Source organism: Hyperoodon ampullatus (genome assembly GCF_949752795.1).
Source record: "Hyperoodon ampullatus genome assembly, chromosome: 1".
Taxonomy (NCBI): domain Eukaryota; kingdom Metazoa; phylum Chordata; class Mammalia; order Artiodactyla; family Ziphiidae; genus Hyperoodon; species Hyperoodon ampullatus.
In genome coordinates this window covers 213,248,211-213,275,286 of record NC_136914.1, presented here as the reverse complement: position 1 = coordinate 213,275,286, position 27,076 = coordinate 213,248,211, and the positions used below count along the sequence as shown (strand labels likewise).

The 27,076-nt window shown below is 38.3% G+C and overlaps 1 protein-coding gene across 6 annotated transcripts in view; it reads right to left on the bottom strand.

Annotated features, from left to right (window-relative positions):
• Nucleotides 1-809: 809 nt before the first annotated feature.
• TDRD1 (tudor domain containing 1) overlaps nt 810-27,076 on the bottom strand; it is a gene marked incomplete at its 3' end in the record, with an annotated part of 35,831 nt that continues 9,564 nt past the window's right edge. The window contains exons 5-25 of one of the 6 annotated variants that reach the window (XM_079716934.1): nt 26,228-26,333; nt 25,688-25,751; nt 24,414-24,518; nt 24,007-24,189; nt 23,351-23,494; nt 22,396-22,567; nt 20,856-20,942; nt 19,914-20,081; nt 19,687-19,794; nt 18,662-18,832; nt 15,099-15,341; nt 14,602-14,739; nt 11,750-11,860; nt 10,837-11,007; nt 7,989-8,264; nt 7,375-7,494; nt 5,736-5,852; nt 3,314-3,481; nt 1,872-2,112; nt 983-1,016; nt 810-902 (exon numbers count right to left, since the gene is read on the bottom strand). In XM_079716934.1, the coding sequence (XP_079573060.1) occupies nt 810-902; nt 983-1,016; nt 1,872-2,112; nt 3,314-3,481; nt 5,736-5,852; nt 7,375-7,494; nt 7,989-8,264; nt 10,837-11,007; nt 11,750-11,860; nt 14,602-14,739; nt 15,099-15,341; nt 18,662-18,832; nt 19,687-19,794; nt 19,914-20,081; nt 20,856-20,942; nt 22,396-22,567; nt 23,351-23,494; nt 24,007-24,189; nt 24,414-24,518; nt 25,688-25,751; nt 26,228-26,333 (3,020 nt within the window). Of the gene's footprint in view, nt 903-982; nt 1,030-1,871; nt 2,113-3,313; nt 3,482-5,735; nt 5,853-7,374; nt 7,495-7,988; nt 8,265-10,836; nt 11,008-11,749; nt 11,861-14,601; nt 14,740-15,098; nt 15,342-18,661; nt 18,833-19,686; nt 19,795-19,913; nt 20,082-20,855; nt 20,943-22,395; nt 22,568-23,350; nt 23,495-24,006; nt 24,190-24,413; nt 24,519-25,687; nt 25,752-26,227; nt 26,334-27,076 lie in introns of all 6 variants that reach the window. The other 5 variants (XM_079716935.1, XM_079716937.1, XM_079716936.1 and 2 more) reach the window with 5 other exon arrangements.

Here is a 27,076-nt window from a genome sequence, read left to right as displayed (position 1 = left end):
ACCTCCTTGAGAGTTGCTACACCCACAGAGCCCTAGAGAGCAGGAGGACCTTGGGAGCTACTTGCAAATGGTCAGATATAAACTGCATGTTAGCCAGCAAGAGTGCACATACTGAGTAAGTCAAAGATCCTTTGCTTTCAGCTAGAATTCTATCAATTCAAAGTGACGAGAAGGACAATTTCATTTTGATGAGAAGTTCTAATTGGCTACTGATCACAAAACAATTTCCGAGGGCCACCTTAGAACAAAGGATCTCAGGCAATATAAAAAAGCAGGGGAACCACTATTCAAAATCCACCAATGTAGTCTTTAACCACTAGAGTCACCGCAGCCAAAAATGGAAGAGTATGTTTTGTTTTGAAATGAAATATACTATCAGTACAGCCCATTTTCTGTTCTTGGCCTCTTAGAACCTCTTCACAAAAAGTGCTAAATGTTTTTATAGAAGTACATACAAGGGAGGGTTAATTTCACTCTGGACACAATTTCAGGCTAAGCTTGACCTCACGACAATTTTTACAAGTCCCTGCAAATATCATCAAGAGCTGTCTCTATGTCAAACACAGTATGGAAAGGACGCTGCAACCTGGACAGCCCTGGACTCAGTCCCACTAGCAGCGTCAAAGGGAGCTTACCAAACAAAACCTACAAAGACAGCAGAAACACTACAGCCAGACCTCAGATCATTAGACCACAGAATAAAGTACAGCCTCAAAACGGGTGTCACCCCATTAGCTCTGCCATGACAACATGACTGGAGATGTCCTACTGGGGGTTACACAAGTGCAAAAACATCAAATTTAACTTACTTAACTTTTAAACAATTTTTTCATTTCAGTAGGTTTGTTTTGATTGGTTGGATTGTTTAAGAGGAAGAGAAGAATCTGTTCATGTTTTTCAACCTAAGGGTGAGAAGAAATGGTGTTATTTCATTCCTAAAAATGTTGGGAGTATAATTTCACTTAAAGGAAATGTAACCCACTTGTTTCTGTAGCTCTGTGCAGCAGCAGTTCATCCTGTTCACCTTTTCTAAAAGCAAATGCAAAAAGCCATTAGACAATGAGCACTATAAATAACAGGAAAAACAAAACAAAACAAAACCTGCAGTCTGAACATATACAGATCTGCCCCTCAGGGCAGATCCTTTCCAACTACAAAGGACTTGATCAATTAATTTTTCACTTAGGCTTTATGTTATCTACTCCTGTCCTGGGTTTTACCAAATGAGTGCACTTACCTCCGAGGTTTCAGGTCTTTTGCCTGTCACACACAGGATATCTCTTTTTGGTTGAGGGCAGGCCTGCCAAAGCATCATCTTATGAAATGACTAGTAAGATCCATTCTCAGATATGTGACTTCTTCTCACTTTGATCAATCAATTAATTTTTCACTTGGGCTTTATGTTATCTACTCCTGTCCTGGGTTTTACCAAATGAGTGCCCTTACCTCCGAGGTTTCAGGTCTTTTGCCTGTCACACACAGGATATCTCTTTTTGGTTGAGGGCAGGCCTGCCAAAGCATCATCTTATGAAATAACTAGTAAGATCCATTCTCAGATATGTGACTTCTTCTCACTTTGATCAGGATGGAAAGGAAGTTGGAAGCTACTCTGAATGCTTGACATTTCTAAAGCTCTCAGCATCAATTCTATCAACAGTGTTGCTGAGCCTGCTCTAAGGAAAATCTGGATTGGGAGGCCTGCTTCCTTCCAGGTGGCTCCTCTGAGGTGGCAACGTGAGTCAGCACCCGGCCGCTGGATTTGCGGAGGATGAGGACAGAGGGAACGTGGCCACGGAGAATAAGGAAAGATCAGGTCAACTAAATTGAGGACATCTGTTCTTGGCTACACTTACACCTGCTACTAATTAAACTTGAAAAAAGTATCTTTATTTAAAGCACTCTGCTTTTTAGATGGGATGTTTTTCGCCAGACCATACATCACCAGCTTACCAGCTATATTGATAGTACCATTCTCAGAACACTTCTCAACCGACACCGTGTGGACATTCTTGATAAGTCCTTTTACAGAAAGCATTACATTCTGATTCAACATGAATTTTTTCAGTAGCTCTATTATTAATTGAGAACAGCTTCCATTCAATTCCATTGGTCCTGGAAAAAAATTGAATATTAGAGTTAATCTTCAAGTTCCTGAAAAATGATATCGAGATAAATTATCTAAGGATAATAAGCAAAAGGCTCACTGATTTTAGCTAGGTTTAGGTATGCTTTGATGTACTACTGCTGTTGCATTCAAAAAAAATCAAACTTAATAAATATTCCTCAATCCCTACTATGTCAAGCACTAATTTAGGTCTAGAAGCCACATAACAGACAAACGTCTGCCTTTGTGGACTTACATTCTAACGGTAGAAGCAAACAATAATAAAGATAATTTTCCAACTCTCTGAGTCAAAACCAAAGCAGACTGTGAGGAAATCAGTGTGTTACTATCTACTGGGACCTCTGGGTAAAGAAATCAGGAGTAAGAATAAAACGCTACTTTAGCATTTTAGTTCCTTTTATTCAAACTCCAACTGAAGGGCTGAATAAATATGCAGATATGGTATGAATAGGAAGGTAGCCCAAAATGGTGCCATTTAAATGTCTCTAGCCTCTGTGACAAAGCAGAAAGACCCCTGCACAAGAGGTCAGATGACTGACCCCAGTTCACCCTGGCCCTGCCACTCAACTAGCTTTGCAACCTGAGGCAAACCAGAATCTCTGAGCCTCGACTCTCTGAAACTAATCTGTAAAACAAAGATGGAACAAATGAACATAATTTCTGTGAGAATGAAAGAATAATAAATGGTATGAGATTTTTTGGTAAACTCTGCTTGATATTTAGAAATCTGGGCTGTTGCTTAAAATATGTTTTTTTAAAAATTTTAATTTTATTTTTGGCTGCGTTGGGTCTTCATTGCTGCGCACGGGCTTTCTCTAGTTGCGGTGAGCGGGGGCTACTCTTCGTTGTGGCGTGCGGGCTTCTCATTGCGGTGGCTTCTCTTGCTGTGGAGCAGGGGCTCTAGGTGTGCGGGCTTCAGTAGTTGTGGCACGTGGGTTCAGTAGTTGTGGCTCGCGGGCTCTAGAGCTCAGGCTCCGTAGTTGTGGCGCACGTGCTTAGGTGCTCCGCAGCATGTGGGATCTTCCCGGACCAGGGCTCGAACCTGTGTCCCCTGCACTGGCAGGCGGATTCTTAACCACCGCGCCACCAGGGAAGTCCTAAAATACCCATTTGTTTCAGACTTAGTGCTATAAAAGAAAGAAAAAAATCCCACAGACACCCAAATTGGAAAGTGACTTAATTGTCTACCTTCAAGGGAACATTTAATAATTTGGAAAGGAAGCTCCAGGTGGCTGGCAGAGATTGGCTGCACTCTGCAAAAAGGCAGAGTTTCAATGTTTCCATAGTCTGCATAGAGCACTTTCACATCAGCCTCTGATGTCTCCAGAACAATGGCACGGTACCAGAAATCATCACCTGAAAATACAGAGGAATCTCAGGTGAGAAGTTACATTCAATGATGCCCTCCTCCTTTAAGATGGTTACTCACAGTTACATTTACATCACTTAGAAAGTCACACCAAGATTTCTGACTTCACGCCAAGGAGTCTAGATTAAATACAAGCATCACATCTACTCCTTGCAGATTCTACTCAAAAGACAGGACTAAATAGAAAAAGGCCTAAAACCACAAGGATAGAGAACAAGAGGGAAGACAATGTAATAGTGGAAGGTGGAAAGCAAATATGTGAGTGGAAATGATTTAGCAGAGCTCAACTGAAGCTGGGTGTAAAGAAGCCAAGAAGCATCTCAGTTTGCATCTCAAATCCCCAAGCAATCAAGGCTCAAAAATTGATGCTACTCATTCAAAAGTTGGAGCAAAGATGGAGATGAAATGGGGATTGGATAACAGAAGCAGAGTTGCTTCCCCAAAGTTTATGTGAATAAACTTTAGTTTATAAACACATTTCCATGTAATATCTATTTTAAAAGTTGCTAAAGAGAATGATCAGTTTTATGTTTACGTGTTTTAATAACGCTTAGAAAATTCCCCCTTTTCAGGTAACTGCTCGTAACTATGGGCAGAAGACGAGTTTCCTCTCCAGAGAGGACGAACCAGAAAGACTACGGACTGGGGGATGTGAGGCGGAGCAGAGGAGGGGGTTTACAAGAACCCTGTCAGGCAAGCTATGCACTCCAGGCAGGAGACGACCATCTCCAAGCAAAAGCACTTCAAGACACAGGCATCAGGAGTTCCCAGTGAAACGGCAGAGCCAGGTCACCCTACAGGAAAGTCCACTAAGCAGACAAGCTCTGCCTGCGCACAAAGGAACTTCCAATTAGCTTCTTAGTGCTTCACCTTACATAAACGAACAGCGAAGGATGACCAGATAGTAGAAGGAAGTCTCTGACATGAAAGAGAAGACCAAAACAAACAGGAGCTCAAGGAAACAGAGACCCAAAGACGGAGAAGACCATGAAAATTAAAAGAATGATATTAACATCCTCGGAGAAACGACCTTCCATCCTTGAAGCAAGTACAAGACAGTTATTAAAAACCACACACTTGAGAAACAAAAAAAGCGACTGAAACCAAAAATGTGATATTAAAAATGAAATATGGAAGGCTGGAAAAGAAAACTGAGGAAATCTCTTGGGAAAAAAAAAACAGCAAAGGAAATTCAGCAGCAGAGTTTAAGTCCAACATGAGAATACTTGGAGTTCGTAAAGGAGCAGAAAATAAAAGAAAAGAATAAAAAAATTCAGGAAAAATTTTCAAAACTGAAACTCATGAATTTCTAAAGGGCCCACCCACTGGGTGCTCAGTACAATGGTGAAAAGAAAACCAGTGCTGAGTCACATCATAAAATTCAAAACTTGGGATGAAGAGATTACCAAAAGTTCCAGAAAGGAGGAAAAAAATACGTACAAAGTTTGGAGAACCTGAATGACATCTACCTCTCCACCAGCAACACCCACAATGCCTTCAAAATTTTAAGAGAAAGATGATTTCCAACCTAGAATTTTATCTATAGGTAAGCTATCAAGTAACTATTAGGGTAGAATAAAGACTTTTTCAAACATGAAAGGTAACAAAATTTATCTTACATGTACCTTTTCTCAGCTTCTAGAGGATGAGATAGATATACCAAAATATTAAATCAAAAGTAAAGGATCCAGAAAACAAGTTGAGACAAGGGAGGGAGAAATCTAGCCAACAAGGTGGGGTGGGAGAGAAATCCAAGAAACATAGGGGGTTTGTGCTGAAACAATCTCCAGCATGATGGTGAAAGGAAAATTTCAGGATGACAGCTCAGGTCTGGAGGACAAGCAGTCTGGATAGGAGTGTGTCAGAAGGCTGGAGCTGCCTACAGTATGATAAAAGTTGATAAAGTACAGGCAGTATTCATGGAGAGAATTTATACCAATGCAGAGAACTGGAGATCATTAGTGAAAGTATATAGAACACTAGTAACAAAAAAGGCTGCAAAAGAAAAATGTAATTATAGTAACTACATGGGTAGGCTGTGAATACTGTTTATGCAAACCTAATAACGTAATACAGAATACTTATCTAAACAAAAATTATGACACATTTCTACTGGGAAGAAAGAGAGGGAAATTGTAGACCTAGTTGTCATACAAAAGAAGAGGGAAACGAAATACATTTTTAAACTGTAAATCTAAATTTTAAAGTGAACACTGTTTGGGGAATAGAAAAGAATCTTACTTGTGTATCTGGCACAGCACACATCTCCAATTTTTGGTCTATAGGCCGATCGACTTTTCTGAGCACTGCAATCTTCTAACAATTTGGCTGTCAATGCACACAGTTTTTCCTGATCTTCTAAAATATATATAGAAGATGTTTTGTGAAGAAATTTTCAATGCTACTATTTATAATAAAGTATTTATATAAAAAGGAAAGTCAAATCTAATCACTCAAAAAAGACCCCATATATATTAAAATATACATTTATATTTTAAAAATAGATAAAGCCAAAAAAAGATAAAACCACTACTGGTTACCTTGTGGGGAAGGGATGCAAGACTGGGAGCGGGCAAGAAGGAAGCCACTGGGGGACTAATTTCTTGATTAGGGTGGCTATTCTAGTGTGTTCATTCTACAAAAACTTGTTTTATTAAGTTGCAGTTTTACTACTGTTCAGTATACTTTTCAGTAAGTGTGTTATAGTTAATTAAATGAAGCAAAGTACTTCCAATTCATCATACCGTATGTTATGGTCAGGATGCAATAATCCTAAGACCCTGCTTTCCACTACACAGTTTAAAGTTGATTATTCCTAATACTGGAGGATAAATTTAAGAGCAGTTATTGTTATCACCACAATTCTTGGTTTGACCATTTGAAAAAAATTTTTTTTCATTTTATTCAGCTTTCAAATACCTGCAAATTATTTTGAATAGCAAACTTGCACTAACTCAGCCTCTGATACTGCAAGAATAAACTTAAATACACTGGGGCTTCCTTGGTGGCGCAGGGGTTAAGAATCCGCCTGCCAATGCAGGGGACATGGGTTCGAGACCTGGTCCAGGAAGATCCTACATGCCATGGAACAACAAAGCCCGTGCACCACAACTACTGAGCCTGAGCTCTAGAGCCCGCGAGCCACAACTACTGAAGCCCGCGGGCCTAGAGCCTGTGCTCCGCAACAAGAGAAGCCACCGCAGTGAGAAGCCCGTGCACCGGAACGAAGAGTAGCCCCCGCTCACCTCAACTAGAGAAAGCCCACGTGCAGCAACGAAGACCCAACGCAGCCAAAAATAAGTAAATAAAATAAATGAATTAAAAAAAAACAAAACTAAAATACACTGAAGAGATGCCTTAATTGTAATCTTTCACGAAATAAAAAAGGAAAAGGAAAGTCAACATTTATATGCTACTTTTCTTCATGATTAGGGCCAGTGTAAAACATTTCTCTAAGCTTCTAAGATACAGTAACACTGTGATTATAGACTGATTAGGAAGTACTCTTCCAACGTATCTAAAACTGTTTTGGTTCAAATTCTCGTAATGCTTGTAGAAGGTTAGCTTAGTAAGTACAATTCAATGCAGACAGTACCTATTTTTAAACAAGAAATTATACAGTAATTAAGGACATTGCTTTGTTATAAAAAGCTGTAGATGATCAAGACCAGGTGGAGTAGGTGCTGAATGCACGGCATGTTCACATTCATGTTTTTATAATTAAATTTTCCTTAAGTGTTATTATGATCAATTAAAACACTGAGTGAAACAGAAATCATCACCTTCTTCTCCCCATCACTTCCTAAGGAATTCAGGTAAGTTCATTCTACAGTTTAAAAGACCAGCATAGATGTGTCTCAAACTTTGTTTGGTTTCTTACCTGGCATTTCATTTGGTAGAGCATAAAACAAGTTTGGGTTTACGATTTCTAATATGCTTGCCTGTACAGTTTTATTAACTGGCAATTCTATTGTCCTCCACTGCTCAGCTGGAGAGCTGGCTGAAAACATATGAAATACAGGTCTCTCATGAAAAAGATAAAATTTAGTATTCTACTGAATACCAACATTCCCAAATTCCCAAAACGAAAATCTGTATTTTCATAAAACAATCTGTTTAATTTGAGGGATTTTGGTGTGCCTCACAAAAAAGTTCAATCTATAATAAGAATCGTTAAACTATTATGCTCCTATAGTATACTTCAGTAGTATATTTCCATTTCTGTAGTATATTTCTTAAAAATTTACTCAAACTTTAAAGGATACATAGCTATATGATACATGTCTGCCTGACAAGTAATTACATTAAAAATGAGTACAGTGTTTAATTAAAAAAACATGTTTCAATAAATATCAAACTAACTTTACCTATTACTAATCTATTTCCACAAAGCATATTTCTACAGGAAAATCATGTCACTTGGAATAGAAAAATTTTCATAGCGTATAAAAGCAAAGGATAACATAAATTTAAGTAGCAGTTTAAAAATGTTACCTTGAAGCAATGGGGCATCAATTTGAAGACCATGTTTATTAACAGGACTGTTTTTCACTAAGTCTTTACATGGTGAACTAGCTTTTAAAACCAGATGTTCATCAATCAGAACATCAGTAATTATCCTGGGATAAGAAGTGGTAAAATCGGTGAGTTCAATTCCCACTCCATTTTCAGTGATTTCAACCACTCGGGCTTGGAGTTTTATCCCTGTGACACACGTCTGAAATCTTGCTATGGCTTCTCTGGTCCAGTGTTTGTTTCTAGGCTGTATATCTAACAAATAAAACAGCATTAAGAAGAATTCTGCCCTCAATATGTTTTCTTTGTATTTAATTTTTGATAGTTTGATTAATATGTGCCTTGGCGTGTTTCTCCTTGGATTTATCCTGTATGGGACTCTCTGTGCTTCCTGGACTTGATTAACTACTTCCTTTCCCATATTAGGGAAGTTTTCAACCATAATTCAAAAAGAGTCATGTACCAAAATGTTCATTGCAGCTCTATTTACAATAGCCAGGACATGGAAGCAACCTAAGTGTCCATCAACAGATGAATGGATAAAGAAGATGTGGCACATATATACAACAGAGTATTACTCAGCCATAAGAAGAAACGAAATTGAGTTATTTGTAGTGAGGTGGATGGACCCAGAGTCTGTCATACAGAGTGAAGTAAGTCAGAAAGAGAAAAACAAATACCGTATGGTAGCACATATATATGGACTCTAAGAAAAAAAAAAAAAAAGGTCATGAAGAACCTAAGGGTAAGATGGGAATAAAGACACAGACCTACTGGAGAATGGACTTGAGGATATGGGGAGGGGGAAGGGTAAGCTGTGACAAAGCGAGAGAGTGGCATGGACATATATACACTACCAAACGTAAAACAGATAGCTAGTGGGAAGCAGCCGCATAGCACAGGGAGATCAGCTCGGTGCTTTGTGACCACCTAGAGGGGTGGGATAAGGGAGGGTGGGAAGGAGGGAGACGCAAGAGGGAAGAGATATGGGAACAGATGTATAATTGATTCACTTTGTTATTAGGCAGAAACTAACACACCATTGTAAAGCAATTATACTCCAATAAAGATGTGGAGTATAAAAAATAATAAAAATAAATAAAGATGTGGAGTATAAAAAAAAAAAAAAGAATTCTGTGCCCCAAAGCTGCATTTTTTGCCTCAGTAATATCCAGGACTGGACTCTTCCCACGTTTACCATTCAGGTCAAGTGATTTTGAATATCTTTGCTCAATAATCAATTATGTATCTACATCATCCTCAGTGCTGAGTTGCAGATAATGCACCTACAAATATACTACTGTTTTAGGAGGCTCAGGATCCGTCTTTACCTTCCTCACTAACTTATCTTCACCTGGCATTTTTCCCAATAGGCAAAAATAGAATTATTATTTCTTTTAGAAGCCACTATGGTTACATACACAATGATGAGTTATCAACTATTCTGGTAAAAGATGTTAAACATACACTTGCACCTTTGTGGACAGTTTTCCAATGATAATTTCAAAATATCATTTTAAATTATTTAACCAAAAATTATCTTTCTGGGATAACTTTGGCTTAAACCCTTACTTTCATAACAGTGGTTCTCAAATGTGAGTGTGCATCTGTATTATGTAGAGGGCTTGTGAAAACAGATTTGGGGGCCCCACCCGAGAGTTTCCAATTTAGTAGTAGGTCTTGGGTGGGGACTAAGAATCTGCATTTTTAACAAGTTCTCATGTTGATACTACTGGCTGTGGGGTGGAGGGATCATATTTTAAGAAACACTGACAGAAAACATGGTGATTAAAAACAATAATCCAAAGCATACTTAGTGTAAAATAAGTAGAAAGAAACAGGCAAAAGGAAAAATAAAAAGCATCTAATGCTTCTAGACATGACCACTATTAACATTTTGGTATCCAGCCTTTCATAATCTTTTATGTGCATATGGAAATACACACATGCACATATATACTCATAATTCTTTTATAAAGAAATTTTTATAATAATAAAAATAGTTACACTGTTAGGCACTATTCAGTGCTGTATGCCTGTCTCTCTTGTCCTTCGTGCCTTTTTGAGGAAGGTACCATTATTGTCCAGATGATGAAAAGGAAGCACAGAGTTTAAACAGTTTACCTAAGGTCTTACAGCTAGTAGGCAGCAGAGCTGCTTCTAATCCGTCCTCTTAATCACAATGCCATCCTGCCATCTCTTTCATAACTTGCTTCCTTCACTTAAATCATGAACTAGTCTTCACATCAACACATATTTAACATGTTAATGACTGTGTAATAAGAACGAACACTTAATAGAGCTTTGAGTGCCAGACCCTGATCTAAACATTCATTTAATAATCTGCACAACAAACCTATGAAATAGGTACTACCACTACCCATTATATGGATCCTCATTTAACCAAGCCTCTACTATTGGCTATTTAGGTTGTTTTGTTATTACTAACAGCAGTGTAATGAATTTCCATGTAGGTGAACTTTGTGAAATCACATGATCATTTCTTTAGGATGAATTATTAGAAGTAAACTTGCTAAGACAAAAGGTTAGAATATCTGAGGCTCTTAAGGAATCCTGCAAAATGTCTTCAAAAGAAAGCATCGGTTTTCACTCCTATCATAAGTATAGAAAAGCAGCTGCTTCCTTACTTTGACATCAACACTGAACATTTTGGCCAGTATCTTTAAATATGTTTCTAAATTTTATAATATGAAACAGAAAATAACTTACACAAAATATTAAAATTATAAATATATTAATACTGAGAAATTTATGTACTCTTAAGTATTAGAAGACAGTTGAGAAAATTTCTTACTCTGCACCATACCTACTAGCCAGCACTGTATCCCCTGAAATGGAAGTTTTAACAATTTGGATGGGATCATTTGGAGTTCATCTGCAGTGACTTCTTCAATGTTTCCATAATCCACAAACTGTACTTTAACATTTCCATTTGGTAAGATTTCCTTGACTAAAGCACGATACCAATTACCATCACCTAGATTTAACACAAAATTTGTAACATGGAATATTTCCCTTCTATTAAGGTTTGAAATTTTTATCTTGAAAAAAACCATTCTTTGTCTAAAGTACCTAATAATATATTTCTCTTCCCAGACAACACCTTTAGTTTTTAATCAGAAATCCCTAGAAGGATAATTCTCAAAATTCATTCTTAGAATATCACCGAAGTTTTTATAGCATCACACTTTTACATCTACTATAAAGATTTCATTCATAACCTAACCAATAAGCAGAATATTAAGTGAAATAAAGACTTAATAAACTTGATATTTGTCAAACTGGAAGACTTATAATATTCTCACCGCTAATGAGATTGTTTCACTTGTTACTTGGTAAATAATAGAAAAAATAAACAGAAAAACATGCAATGAAATTAAGGTGTTTCATCAAACATATTTTCAAAATAAACATGCACAGGGTGACCAGAAGAAACAATGAATCTGCAGTGAACAGGTTTCCCATTCTCTAGCTTTTAATATTATCAGAAATTCTGGAAAGAAAAGCACTTGACAAAGTTAGGTAAGAATGTATCATTTGGAGGCTCCTTGTTACAAAGAGAGAAGAAAAAAAAACCATGGTATTTTAAGCATTCATTTAATTTTGATTATGAAAAATATCTGCTTAAACATCAGGAAGAAAATACACTAAAAATGAGGTTTGAATGTCAAGAAATAAAAGATTCTAATATAGTCAATATTGTGCCAACTGCAACTTACCTACAAAAAAAGCACAACAAGGTTGCCCTACCTCTGCCTTAAAATTATTAGGCAACTTCTGCTGGCAATATTCTGCTACCAATTTGTTCAAGTCACTGAGTTTCTTTAGAGCTGAAAACACAATACACATAGCGTTTAATATTTTAAAAACATGCAGAGTAACAGATTTTCACTTAAAGTTGGAAAGTGCATTGATCATAAAAACCCAGGCACATCCCCAAGCAACTATAAAGTACACCAAATACCTTTCCCTTCTCCTTAGTAAGAAATTGGGCAAATAAGTCATTATTTAGTTAATACTCTCAGTAAACCCCATACCAACAATTTACTGGGCACAGAGCCATGATGATGGCATTGTTGTCAGTATGCTAGAGCATGAGCTTTGCATGTGGACCAGGAAACAGTGCACAAGCCTGCACAGAAAGGAAGTTACATATAAGCTGTCCTGAAGGAGTATATGTAATTACTAAATGGTTGGCACAGATAGTGTCTGCTAAGGACTTTCAGAGAGGTGAGCTCTGTGCACTAAAGGCTTCATAGAGAAATCTGAAGTATGACTTGTTTGCTAGAAAAGGAGAGGGTATTCCAGAAAAAGAAACGGCTCTGAGGCAAAGTTACCAAATTAAGCAGCCAAAAAACACTTGCTGGGAGAAGTCTGGCAGAGAAGAGGAATGGAAAGGTGAATCACCGAAGAAAAACACCAGAGATGTGCTTGGAAAGATACAGACCGTGGAGAGCTTTAAAATGCCAAGTAAAGGGATCTGAACACTATAGAAGTAAAAGAAAAATATCTTTTAAATATGTGGCAAAGACCCATTCACAGAAATGGAAATTAAGTTGTATCGAGTTAGAATTGTCACCTTTCAGATTAGTCAAAATAAGAAAGTTTAAGGACACACTGCAGGAAATGGTGTAGGAGAGGACACTTTCATACACTGACGGTGGAAATCAGCCTGGATGACCTCTTGAGGGCAGTCTCTCAAGAGCACAAGCACACATATCCTTTGACTTAATAACTATTGTACCATTTTAGGAATCTGTCTCAAGAATATAGTCTCAGAATAAAATCACAGATTACAAAAATTGTTTTCAGTAATAAATGCTTGTACACAGGAATCCTTTAGCTATCCGTACCTAGGTTAACTAAATTAGGGTAAACCCACCCAGGGGAATACCATGTAACCATGAAAAGGAATGAGGACGTACAGTGATGTGGTACCCTGGAACAGAAAAAGGACATTACCAGAAATGGAAAAGACATCTAGCGAAACCCAGATAAAGTCTGGAGTAGTTCATAGATATTTACCAATGTGGGTCTCTTAAGTTGTAACAAATGTTAACATCTTACATAATTGTGGTACTACAGAGAAAACTAGGGGTATACAGGAACTCTCTGTACTATCTTGGCAACTTTTCTGTAAATCTAAAATTATTCCAAAATTAAAAGTATATTTTAAAAAGAACGGAGGAAACACTATGTGAACTGATATCCAAGACAGAGTGCGAGAAAAAGGCAAAGTGCAAATATTATTTATTTTACCATTTATGCCTACATAAAAAGGAATACATATATTCATACAAGCGTATGTATAGAGTACGTTTGGAAAGATATTAAGAACATTGAGAAAAGGAACTGGAAGGATATTTAGAAATCTGAGAAGAGGAACTGGGAAACTTACTTTTCACTATATTCTCTTTTGTAACTTTAACATTTGTACCATATGCTTGTACAATCACTTATGAAAATAAGAAAGTGGCAAATATTTTAAAATAGTAGCCTATCTACCAGATGATTCTGTATGAAGGGATGACAAATCTCACAAATTGGGAGACAGGCAGGAACTTCGTTATCTAGGGTAACATCCTTATCTGACAGAGAGAAAACCCAAAACCTAGAGAGGTTAAAATCAATGATGCTCACCAGAACGGCTCAAGGGAAAAAGACGGAAAATACAAAGTGTTTGTGAGGATGTGGAGCAACCAGAATTCTCAAACCAACAACTGCCATGATCACTTTGCAAACTTTTTAGCATTCATTGATCAGAGCTGAAAACACACATACCCTTTAAGATTTGGCCAGTAATTTCATTCCTAGGTACATGTTCAATGGAAATGCATGTGCATGTGCGTTAAATTTGTATGAGGATATGCTTACCAACATTTTATAGCTCAGAACTAGAAATAACCCAAATGTCCAAGAGTAGAAAGGAACAGTAAATTGCAGTACACTCATACAACGGATCACTATGCAGCAACAAAAAACGAGCTACAGCCACACGTGAAAATGATAGTCCAAACTCACCAATGTGGAAAAAAAAAGCAACAAGGCACAGAAGAGTACATATTGTATGATTCCATTTATATAAAGTTCATAAATGGGAAAAACTAAACTATGCTATTATTAGAAGGCACGATCATATTTACTTCTGAAAGAAAGAAGTGGCAGTGATTGTCAGCAGACATGAAGGAAACTTCCGGGTTACTGGTAACCAGATGTTGGTTATACAAGGTTTTGACTTTGTGATAATTTGTTAGGCTGCACGCGTATTTGTGCGCTTATCTGTATGTATGTCGTACGTCAATGAGATCAACAATTAAAATTTTTCAAAAATGAATTTAGGAGGCATTCTGTGAAATCTAAGCTGGTTTAAACAGAGACTATTGAAAACAGAAAATAATGTCTTACAATGGAATAAAAGGCAACCAAGTAAACCCAAATCTTTCTTGGAAGTACAAATACCCACTTGGCCTTTACTGGAAAGAGAACAGTTTCACCACCCAATAACAAACTTATCTTGACCTATTATCTATGCCAGTGTACTGTAAAGAGAAATAAGTAAGAGTCAACTTACCATCCTCTTTAAGCACATGGCAGTAAAATTCTCCAGGACTGTACATCATACAGACCACAACATCTACTGTCTGATCAACAGCAAGTTCAACCCACGTCCACTCCAACAGACTGATTTCTGCTTCTACACCCGAGGGAACTGTGAAAATAAATGGACGATTTGCAAAACAAATGGCCAGAGCAGGGAGTTGGAGGCAGGGCTGCTAAAGAGTCTGCTTTTGAAGAACTGAATGTCCAATGACTTTCTTAGTGACTTTGCAAGAAAGTTAATCAGTGTAAGAATTAACCATTACTACCTCACTGAATTCCAAATTTCAAATTCACATTTCTGAACGATCTTCAGCTGCCAGTGACCCAAACACACTCTTTAGATGAATGCTTGATTTAAAAGGACAAAAGGTACTCAACATCAATTCTTGTGTAAAGTATGAGAACCCATACATTCACAAAGCCACCTGAATTCCAGCATGGACATTATCTGGTGGACAATTTACTTACCACTGGCTTCTTTCATGTCACCAGGCTTATCTGTCATTACCCCCTTGTCCCCCACGGCAAAGCCTGCATCAATGAGCACTTTGGTGACACTGATGTGGGGCATCACAGACCTATCCATAAGTTCCACCAGGGAACTGGTTTCCAACTTGTCCACCACTTTCACTGTGATCACTTTGTTCTGTACAATTTTCCTCATCAGACAAATAGCTTCTGAAGTCCAAATTCCTAATGATGGCTTTACTCCTAACAAAGAATTTTTAAAAGAATGTTAAAATATTTCTTATTGCAAGCCTTTACAAATTTAGCTCCTAATTTCCACAAACTTAAAAGGACTCTATGACAAACACTGGAACCAGAAAGCCCCACCTGAGAAGGATTTTCTAAACACGAAAATGAAGGCAAAATTATAAAGAAAAAGTCTGTAAAATGCTTCTATATTTCTATGTAAACAAACCATCATAAATCTATTGATACGAAATGTCCAAAGAAGCAAATCTAGAAGACCGAAAGTAGATTAATGGTTGCCTATGAAGCTAGGATTAACTACTATATATAAATGGGCACAAGAGATCTCAGTGGGGTGATGGAAATATTCCAAAACTGGATTATGGTGATGGCTGTACAACTCGGTAAATTACTAAAAATCACTGAATTGTATACCTAAAACACTGATTTTTTTTTTTTTTGGCTGTGCTGCACGGCTTGCAGGATCTTAGTTCCCCGACCAGGGATCAAACCCACGTCCTTGGCAGTGAAAGAGAGGAGTCTTAACCACTGGACTGCCAGAGAATTCCCTAAAACAGTGATTTTTTATGGTATATAAATTGTATGTCAATAAGGTTGTTAAGAAAATCACAAACAGGGGCTCCCCTGGTGGCGCAGTGGTTGAGAGTCTGCCTGCCGATGCAGGGGACACCGGTTGGTGTCCCCGTCTGGGAAGATCCCACATGCTGTGGAGTGGCTGAGCCCGTGAGCCATGGCCGCTGAGCCTGTGCGTCCGGAGCCTGTGCTCCGCAACAGGAGAGGCCACAACAGTGAGAGGCCCGCGTACCGCAAAAAAAAAAAAAAAAAAAGAAAAAAAAAGAAAATCACAAACAAAAGTATAAAACAATCCAGGAAGAAACACCGGTCACTAATACTGACGTCTGAAACATCTGTAGCATTTACTGAAAGGGCACTTACAAATCAACAACCCCAATGTTATACCAAGTCATTTCATAAAATTAAGAGCCAAGTAACTTATGAAAAAACATCCAGTCTCACTGGTAATGAAGCAAATTAAAATGATTTAGTTTTTAGCTTATCAAAATTGGCCAAGATGAAATACTACAGAAATATCTATTGGGCAGGACAAAAGTACCTTCAGTTTTTTAATAAAAGACATTTTTCATTTTCACTTAAGACCTTTATTGAACATATTCACCCTTTTGTTCCACACCTTCTGTCATTTTTCAGGCAACTTCATAATTCCATCTTCCCAAAACTTTTTTGAGCAAAGAACTGTTCCAGGTACCTTTTACAGGCTTCCAGGGAATTGACATTTTTTCCATTAAAAGAATTTTGTAAAGACCGAAATAAATGGAAATCTGAAGGTGCAATATCTGGTGAATACAGCAGATGAATCAGAACTTCCCAGGCAAGCTGTAACAGTTTTTAACTGGTCATCAAAGAAACATGTGGTCTTGCGTTATCCTGCTGGAAGATTATGCATTTTCCGTTGAGTAATTCTGGATGCTTTTCATCGTGTGCTGCTTTCAGTTGGTCTAACTGGGAGCAGTACTTGTTGGAATTAATCATTTGGTTTTCCAGAAGGAGCTCCTGATAGAGGACTCCCTTCCAATCCCACCACATACACAACATCACCTTCTTTGGATGAAGACCGGCCTTTGGTGTGGTTAGTGGTGGTTCATTTCGCTTGCCCCATGATCTCTTCTGTTCCACATTATTGTACAGTATCCACTTTTCATCGCCCGTCACAATTTGTTTTAAAAACAGAACGTTTTCATTACGTTTCAGTAAAGAATCGCATGCGGAAATATGGTCAAGAAGGTTTTTTTCGCTTAACTTATGTGGAACCCAAACACCAAAGCGATACACATAACCAAGCTGGTGCAAATGATTTTCAGCACTCAATGTGGGTATTTTGAGTATGTCAGCTCTCTCCCGCATGGTATAACGTTGATTGTTCTCAATTATTGTTTTTTGATTTGACCGCTATCAACTTCAACTGGTCTACCCAACCGTGGAGCATCGTCCAGAGAGAAATCTCCAGCACGAAACTTCACTAACCACTTTTGACACATTTAATCAGTCACAGCACCTTCTCCACAAATCTTTTTGTGCATTTCAGTTGCATTTTTACCTTTCTTGAAAGAATAAAGCATAGTATGCCAAAAATGTTGCTTTTCTTCCACCTTCAATATTAAAACGGCTACACAAAAATTCACCAATTTTGATAAGTCTTTTTTTAAATGCACGCTGGTATGACAGCTGTCGCATACAATCTAACAAAATTGCTTCGAGTGAAGTTAAAGACAACTAAGTGCTACTAGAGCCATCTTACGGAAAAAACCGAATGAACCTTTTGGCCCACCCAATATTTGGTACACCAATGTGTCAAGGAATTGACTCCCTACTACGTTTCTGGTAGGCGTGTAAACTAGTTCTACCTTTTCTAGGGAACAATCATAATATGTATCACAAACATGAAAAGCATACCCACTGACATCTCCATTCCACCTAAGGTGGTATTTTTGCAAATGTAAGTACGTTTTGCCACCTATCCCAAGGAAATGATCTTTTTTTAAAAATTAGTTTTCTAAAAAAGATCATTAATTTTTAATTGAAGTATATTTGATTTACGATACTGTATTAGTTTCAGGTGTACAACGCAGTGATTCAGTATTTTTATAGATTATAGATTATGCTCCACTTAAAGTTATTATAAAATATTGGTTATATTCCCTGTGCTGTACTATACATCCCTATAGCTTACTTATTTTATACACAGTAGTTTGTACCTCTTCCTAAGGAAATGATCTTGGATAGTTGAAAAAATGTAGTTAAAAGAACACTGCTAGTAGCAGAAACTTGGAAATATCCTTCTGATAACTGGATACTAGTTAAATTATGGTGCATGTGAAAGAAAAGTTGTAGAAGATAATCTTTTACGCTGGAAAGAAGTTCCTGCTACTAGCGGGACATGTTACATATACAGTGATTTCTAAGCATATGATCGTTAATGTTCTTGCTTTTAAAAGCAGTTTCCCCCTAATTCATGCAACTGACAGGCTTCTGTGATATGTATTGATAATGCAGGATCTATAAATAACAAAAAAGAAGACTCAATTTCATAAACACAGGTACATTCAACTTCATTTTACTACAGATAGCAAAACAGTCATCTGTATTTCCTAAATGTTCCATTAAGGATTGTTTTTGTACTGAGGTAAGTTACAGCTAAACACATTCCCTGATCTACTCACTAGTTTAATTTCAATTCTAATGCTCTTAACTTTAGGTTTCAATATTTTAAGAATACAGGAACTATAAAAATTACATACCTGCCAGCACACACTTAATAGCTTGCATTGGCAATTCCAACAACTTCGGAGTTATGGGGCAAAGTCTTGTCAAACTAAGGATTTCAAAGTTTCCATAGTCTACATATCCGACCAGTACAGATTCCGTAGAAGCATAAGCCAAAACAGAGGCACGGTACCACTGGTCATCCTCTAAAAATAGAAGAGACTCAATTTGAAATGATTTTCCAATGTAGATATAAACAAAAATTTTTCCTCCTCAATTTAGATGGTCATCTGTAGATTCTACTTTCATGTAACATCAAGCTTTACTGAACTATGCATGCTTATTCACCATTCCTACTTTTCCTTATCAGAAGCTTTCAACTCCTGAAATGTCACCTTTATTCATCCCTTTCTAGGTAACTCATGTTGTATGTTTGTCATTATTTATTTACATGCTTAATCCCTCTAGTGGACAGTTAACTCATTAGGACAAGGGAACATGTCCTGGTCATGTGAGTGAATCCATTAGGTCTTGATCAATTTTAGAATACCTGGCAGTATGAGTCAACCAGACTCCACTAACCAAGCCATAGATTTACCGGAGGCCCACCTGTCTCTCCCCTCCTGTGATGGGGAGGCCACTGGTCCTCCCTTCAGCAGAGAGCTGAACCTGGTAATCACAGGGTCATCATCTGTGCAGCTACAGAGGCCGGGCCACAACAGCTATGTGCCTCCAGACACTCTCGCTGTTCCAAAGAGAACTAGCCAAGACATGACCCTGGGAGGTTCCACATTCCCACATTGATATAAACAAATGTCTGTATCAGTCTCCAGAACTAAAGGGCTGATAAAATAAAAACCTCCATCACCCCCCCACCAAGCCTTTACAGGTCCTCCTCCTCCCTTACACACTTTGATTCAGTTTAATTGGATATACTTAAAAACATAATTGGTGCACTACTCAAACTTCAAATGCAGCCATCCAATGCAAAACGAAGATTGTTTCATTTCTTGGTACTTAATTGTAAGTAAAAAATTCAGTAATACTCTCTTTTCCTTACCAGAGAACTGAGCACAGCAGATATCACCAATGGTTGGATAAAAATCAGAGCGTGGAGATACCTGACTGCAGTACGCGCTAAGTGACGCCTGAAGTTCAGCGAGCTTATCTGTGGATACAGATCACATCTTAAACTAAAGAAATATAAGTTTACACATTATCTGCATATCTGCATGCTGAGTCTCTTGATGTATGTTCTACTGATAGCACAAATCAAGATTTACTTACACTCACTTTGTAGTTCTTGACAAAAGAAGTCTTCTGGAGTCTGAATGTGGACGACCACACCGCAAAACTCATCACCTACATTCAAAGTCAACACTTTGGGGATTAGGTCACTGCTGTCTACAACAATTTTGTTTTCAGCTGTGATTTTCCCGACATCTTCAAGATCACCTTATCAAAAAAGCAGAAATATAAGCCTTTTTGGTTTCATTAATCCAATTTTCCAGTTTTCCAGGCCTAACTGTGCTCTTTCACACTTCTAGGCCTTAATATATGCTGGTCTTTTTTCCCAGAACATACTCCCAAATCTCCCAGCAACTTGAGTATTTCCTGCTCAGTATGATGTCACTGTGAAAGGCTTTCCTCCAAATCTGGGTCAGGTGCCCTTCGCAGGGCCCCCACTGCACTCTGCGATTCTGCCACCAACTGTTTTATAATCTCTTCTCTATGGGGGCGTATACTGCCCACAGAATATGCTCCCTGAAGGCACCTCCACAGTGCCTTAGTGAAGCAGATACTGCTGGGAGGATTTTGTTCCTTCCACTGGACCCCTTTGCAGCATTTATTATTGCTGATGACTCCTTCTCAGAATATTTACTCTTCTGTTATTCTGGCAACATTTTCCCTGTTCTCTTTCCACCTCTCCCATCACAGCTTCTCCCTTGGTACTGTAAGCTCAGGTTCACTTCTCTCACTTTACACTCTCCCTAGGACACCACCTTCATTTACAATTTCAACCGTGATAACTTTTAGACCAGTAAGTATTGAGTTTTCTCCTCCAGATGGCAAAAAAAAACTCCTGAGAACTGTTCAGCAGAGCTGTCTCACCCAAGATTGATGTTTCAGGGATTTCATTTAGGCAGTACTCTAGGAATACAGACAAGAGACAATACTTCTTAAATAACTAAAATCACTACACCATTCAATATTAATCTGTATACTCACTTGAATCTGCACTTTGCTTCCTAGAATTTTGTCCCTTGGGTTTCAAGCCATATCCCATTTCTATGAGCACATGGTCTAAGAGTTTTCCTAAAAGTGATTAAGAGAACATATTTCCATTGAGATATTATACTAAGTATTAGAGGAAAAGAAAAAATACAAAAGAAATGAATCAATCACATGATTTAAAGATTATAGCTATTGGCACACTGGCATACTTTTTACTAGTTCAGTTTCTATGTACAAAATATAGTTTATTAATCTTCGGCTTTAAAAATTGAGTCAAGGGGCTTCCCCGGTGGTGCAGTGGTTTAGAATCTGCCTGCCAATGCAGGGGACACGGGTTCGTGCCCTGGTCCAGGAAGATCCCACATGCCGTGGAGCAACTAAGCCCATGCACCACAACTACTGAGCCTGCACTCTAGAGCCCTCGAGCCACAACTACTGAGCCCGTGCGCCACAACTACTGAAGCCCGTGCACCTAGAGCCTGCGCTCTGCAATGAGAAGCCACCGCAATGAGAAGCCCATGCACTGCAACGAAGAGTAGCCCCCACTCGCTGCAACTACAGGAAACCCGCCTGCAGCAACAAAGACCCAATGCAGCCAAAAATAAATAAAAATAAATAAATTTACTAGAAAAAAATTGAGTCAAAATCCCCATCATCACTTAACAAAAATTTTAATAAAAATATTTCACTTAAAAATTATGAATAACATGGAAGATTTAGTTACCACCTCACTGGCATGCTTAGAATGACCACCATTTATAAGAAAAAATAAATTTAAGACATAAGACTACTTCATCTCAGACATAAAGTATGGCTGAAACAAGTGTCAACCAGCAGCCACATAAACTTCAAGTTCCCTCAAACAGTATCCAAAAGCTCAAGTCATAACATGGAACATACATAGCAAAGAAACAAAACACAGAGATTTTATACTTAATTTCACAACAGGATTAACTGAATTTTCTACTAAGTAATCAACCAGTGATGGGTCTCAAGCAACAGAGGAGTAATAATACCTTGGAAACCAAGAGGCAATTATAAGCACACTGTCAGAAGTCACTTTTTAAATAAGTACAAAGCCATAAAGGAAGAACAGGATTCCAAACTGCTTCTATTTCCACAACTTAAATATTATGTGCTTATGGGCTTAATGCTAACCAAATGCAGTTCTGTGAAGGTTGTTCAAAGAAAAAGCACTGATGGTAAATCACAGAAAAATTCCTGAATTTTCCCAGTAAATGAGTAGAAATCAGGGATATTATAATGGCTGTATTAAAAAGATAACTAGAGTTTTCCCATACTAAGTCTAGATCTAGCCTTTTAATGTACCCAATTCTATAAACCTGTGCCTTGTCTTTGATAAACTGCCAACTGCAAGAGCAGAGCCAAGGCCATAGTTCCCGTCACAATCTGAATGACTCCAGAGTGGGGCTTACTTGGTCTCACTTCATGTTTCTATTTCTTCTCTGAGTAACAGGTGGGCACTAAATAACATATCAAGTGCTCCATTTAAAAAGAAAGATTCAGATCTTACCTGAACTTGTCAGCGTAACATCCACAGCAAAGGAAACCACTTCTTCTTTTAAGATGTCCACAATCTTTACAGAGCAGTACTGCTCCGTTAACAGTGATTTAATAGTTTTGATACAATCATTGCTCCAATGCCCCTCTGCTGGGATAACATTGGCTACAAAGCATTTTATGGCCTGAAAGATTTTACACAAGTTACTAAAAATTAGTATTTGAAAGTGACTTTTTTTCTAATTAATTATGCAAATATTTTTTAAGACAATGTATTTCATGCTGAATATTCATCAAAAATCGTCAAGTACTAATCCGATAAACAATTTTATGAATAATTACTTGTCTCTCTTGATATTCTATCAACAATGCTTTTCCTTTTGGGACTTGAAGCTTGAGAAATTAATCAAAGGATGGTCATTATCCCTCAATTACACATAAATTCAAGTTGCTTCCAAATAATGTAATAAATATAAAAATGATTGTTTTTAAAGAGCAGATTGATAAGATGTCCCTAAAAATGCTAAGTTTCTTACCTGAGGCAGTACTTAACTAAGTAATGCCTAATGAAATGGAGCCAAGAAAGTCCATGATTGTTTCCCTACATAGTAAAAGATACACCAGGGCTTCCCTGGTGGCGCAGTGGTTGAGAGTCCGCCTGCCGATGCAGGGGACGCGGGTTCGTGCCCCGGTCTGGGAGGATCCCACGTGCCGCGGAGCGGTTGGGCCCGTGGGCCATGGCCGTTGGGCCTGCGCGTCCGGAGCCTGTGCTCCGCAATGGGAGAGGCCACAACAGTGAGAGGCCCACGTACAGCAAAAAAAAAAAAAAAAAAAAAAAAAAAGATACACCAATAGGTCCTTTCTCATAATAATCATGGCAACAAACACGCAAATATTGTGTCCATCAAAACATTAAAAACAGCTCCTCTGGGATGCTATTAGGAATTCAGAAAGTAAAAGAGACTTACACAAGGAGGAAACAAGTCTATTTTTCTGTTTAGTTGGTGAATTTCGTTTACTGGAATTATTTCTTCATTTCCATAATCAATATATAAGACTTGTGCCTTCTTCTGCAGCACATCAACGTCTTGTATTATTACTCTGTTCCAGGTCTGAAAGTGAAATATAACAGTATTCTGCTTCAAAACAGCATTTCACAATCTTAGGTTTAAAAACTCTCAATCTACAGAACATGCAAAGGAAAAGTTACTGTTCTGTTCTGAGATACTCTATTAACAAGTTACCTTAATTTCCTAAGAATCTGGCTCAGAAATCCCCAAATTTGTCCATTTTAGATGCTTTAATATACACAACAATTCCTAGGCTACTCTAGCCCAGTGGACTCTGTGACACACTAATGCCTCAGCTACACAAATAAACACAAGCTCTAGGACTAGCAATCACTCTGTACCCAGCAACTGAGGAGCCTACATGCAGAGCTGGAGAGGCCTCAGGCAGGGAGGAAGTAAGCAAACAGACGTGGACTCCTGACTGAGGAAGAGAAACAGCAGTGTGACCAGAGTCTCACCTCAAGCCATCTAATGCATCATTAAAAGCTCTGGTGTCAAGCTGATAGGACCAAAGTAAATTAAAATGTCTTGTTAAATATTTCATTAGGGGTTACCTGATCACCAGTGTACTTGGCAACACAAACTTCCCCCTTTACAGGAATATAATCTTCTTCATGTGCCTTATTTGCATATGTTTCCTTTAAGCTCGCAGAGAGTTGGTTCATGTATTCTGAAACTTCTGAAGAATGTAACTGCACATAAAAGTCACCTGGGTGTTTGAATTCAGTAACTATACCCTTTCAAAGACAAAAAAGTTGCAATAATTCACTGAGAACAGAGCAAATGTTAATTTTGTAGAGCTTTATAACAAGATACAAAAAGTACTGTAGACAAGTTTTTGTAATCTTTATCAATTTCAGTTGTATTTTGGAGCTATCTTATAAACTCAAACACAGGAAACAAGGCAATAAAAATCTATAGTTCTTTGGATCTCTGTCTATGGAAATTAAACAACAAATACCTTTACTTCCATGGTTTTCCTGAGTTGTAGGCTTCTCAAATCAGAAAACATTATTGTATCAGCACAAATGGCTATTTCTTTAGTAACTCCAAGAGGACAGTCACTCTGGTTTGAAAAAACACATTAAGTGAGTTACTTACAAGCACATGTTTAAATGATACCATGGCCGGACTTCCCTGGTCGTGCAGTGGTTAAGAATCCGCCTGCCAATGCAGGGGACACAGGTTTGATCCCTGGTCCGGGAAGATCCCACCTGCTGCAGAGCAACTAAGCTCATGGGCCACAACTACTGAGACCACGCTCTAGAGCCTGTGAGCCACAACTACTGAGCCCGTGCATCTAGAGCCCATGCTCTGCAACAAGAGAAGCCACTGCAATGAGAAGCCCGTGAACCACAACTAAGAGTAGCCCACAATCGCCGCAACTAGAGAAAGCCCACGTGTAGCAACGAAAAGCCAATGCAGTCAAAAATAAATAAATAAATAATAAATAATTAAAAATAAAATAAAATAAAATAAATGATACCATGGCCACTATTTGCTAGAACTGAGGTCAAAACAGCCTGACTCCCAGGTTTGAATGAGGGTGTAGAGAAATAACATACGTCTTTGAGAGTCACTAAAATGTACCGTCCATAGGCAGTGTGCATAGCACTGGGATCACCTGAGAATGAGGCCATGATGGTGATGGCAATGTTGAGTTTATTTTTTAAAAAGGGGGGAGGGGAGGTAGTGTTTTAAGTTTTCACTTGTTAACATTTTTATAGGAATGGGTTTTTTGTTTTGAAAGTAGAAGCTAGGGCCAGCTAGAGAAAGCTAAAATTTACCTATAAAATATGACTTGGACATCACTGATATTTTCCAGATTGCAAATGATTTACCCCATACAGTTATCTAAATGGAAGAAAGGTATTAACAGGAAAAAGTGCTCCTTAGGTAACAGGACCCTATTAGAATCCAGTACACAAAGCTAGAGAGCATGTGCACGCAGGGACTACAAAGAGAGGACTTTCTCAGTAGTCCACCTACAGCGAGACACGGCCATCTCAAGTCTTCTTTAGAAAAAAGCTGGGCATAAACAGTTCTCATAGACCCCCAACGCTCACCAAATCCATCACTAGGGTGTACAGATTTATTCAAAAGGAATAAACAAACACTGGTGAAATGGAGAAATAAGTCATAAACATTTTATTTAGCTTAAGTCCTCTTATTCCAAAATAAAGGGAGTCATTAAAAATTTGCTCTAAAGGCAAAGAGAAAGTAAGTATATCATACCTCTTTTTTCACTTCCATGTTCTTTGTTTCAAAAGGTGATTTATTATCTTCAAGTTTGTGGAAACTGAAATAAAGCAACCAATTATAATACTTACAGCACAGAACCAATTAAAAGTAAGGGCCACAATAATGTTAAATTCTCAACGAAATCCAGAAAGAGCAAAACAGCTTCTTCCAGAAAGAATCACAGTAGTAAAACAACCCCATGCTGGCTATGCAAGGGTCTGCCCTGTGCACAGGTGTGCTTCTTCCAAAAGCCATCTAATGAAAGGGAGATAGCCACAATCTCCAAGCCTCAGTTTCCCTATCTGCATAACGGAGATAATACCTACATTACTTAAAACAGAGTTTTGGGGATCAAAAATTGTAGAGCTGTTCACTTCAGATTTGTATACTTTATGTTATACTTAAATAAAAAAGTAAAAAGCAGCAACTTTTACATACTTATGGCCTGCTTACCTGATTTGATGCTTATACTACCAAAAAAAAAAAAGTATTTTAAAATATTCTCTAATGAATGTAAAAAAAAATCACACTTACTTCTGCTGAACAGGTTTGCACACGATGCTGTGGGCTGCCCAGTCCCTTCTCTGGCACGCGACAGAGCAGTAGTATATCTGCTTGCACCGTGAGCACCTCAGAGACGCTACAGAACACAGCCCATGACACCACCAGTGTTTTATTGCAAATATTTGTTGGCAGGAACAAGAACGTTTCAAAGATGTCATTCTATTAATCATATCAAGGAGAGTATGTGAAGAGGATTATGCTGCTTATGATTAGGTGTTAAAACTGAATTTATAAAGCTCCCTTGAACTGCAGAGAAAGGGGAGTGCCAAGATGAAAAAGAGAAGGAGGACATGAGACAGGCTGGGACCTGGGCCCATTTGCCACAGTGCTTGCACCTGGACACACCTCTCCTCGAGCCGCAAAATACAAAGAAACTGTATGGGACTCAAGATAACTGCATGCATGTGCAGTTGGAGCAAATTCTGGACAAAAGATACCAAGAGGCCAGAAAAACCCAACTGCCACTTTTGAAGAGCCAGGAACAAAACCAGGAGGTTGGGAGGAAAAGCAGGGTACTGCACATGCCCCCTGCACACCATACCATCTTAGGTGGGCAAACCGCCTAAAGGCACCCCGCCGGCCTCACCCCTGGACACACTCCTACCCTCACCCCATATAAGCAACAAGCTCACCACCCCCTCAGGGAATGAGCAAGCAAGAGAACCTGCTGTTTGTTCTCACTCCCCCCTGCTGCCCCAATAAAGCCTTGCCTGAATTTCTTGTCTGGTCTCTGATCAATTTCTATTGATTGGGGAAGGCCAAGAACCCTGGTTGTCATCAGACAGACTGGAAACACAACTGACTTTCCTAAAGCAGAAC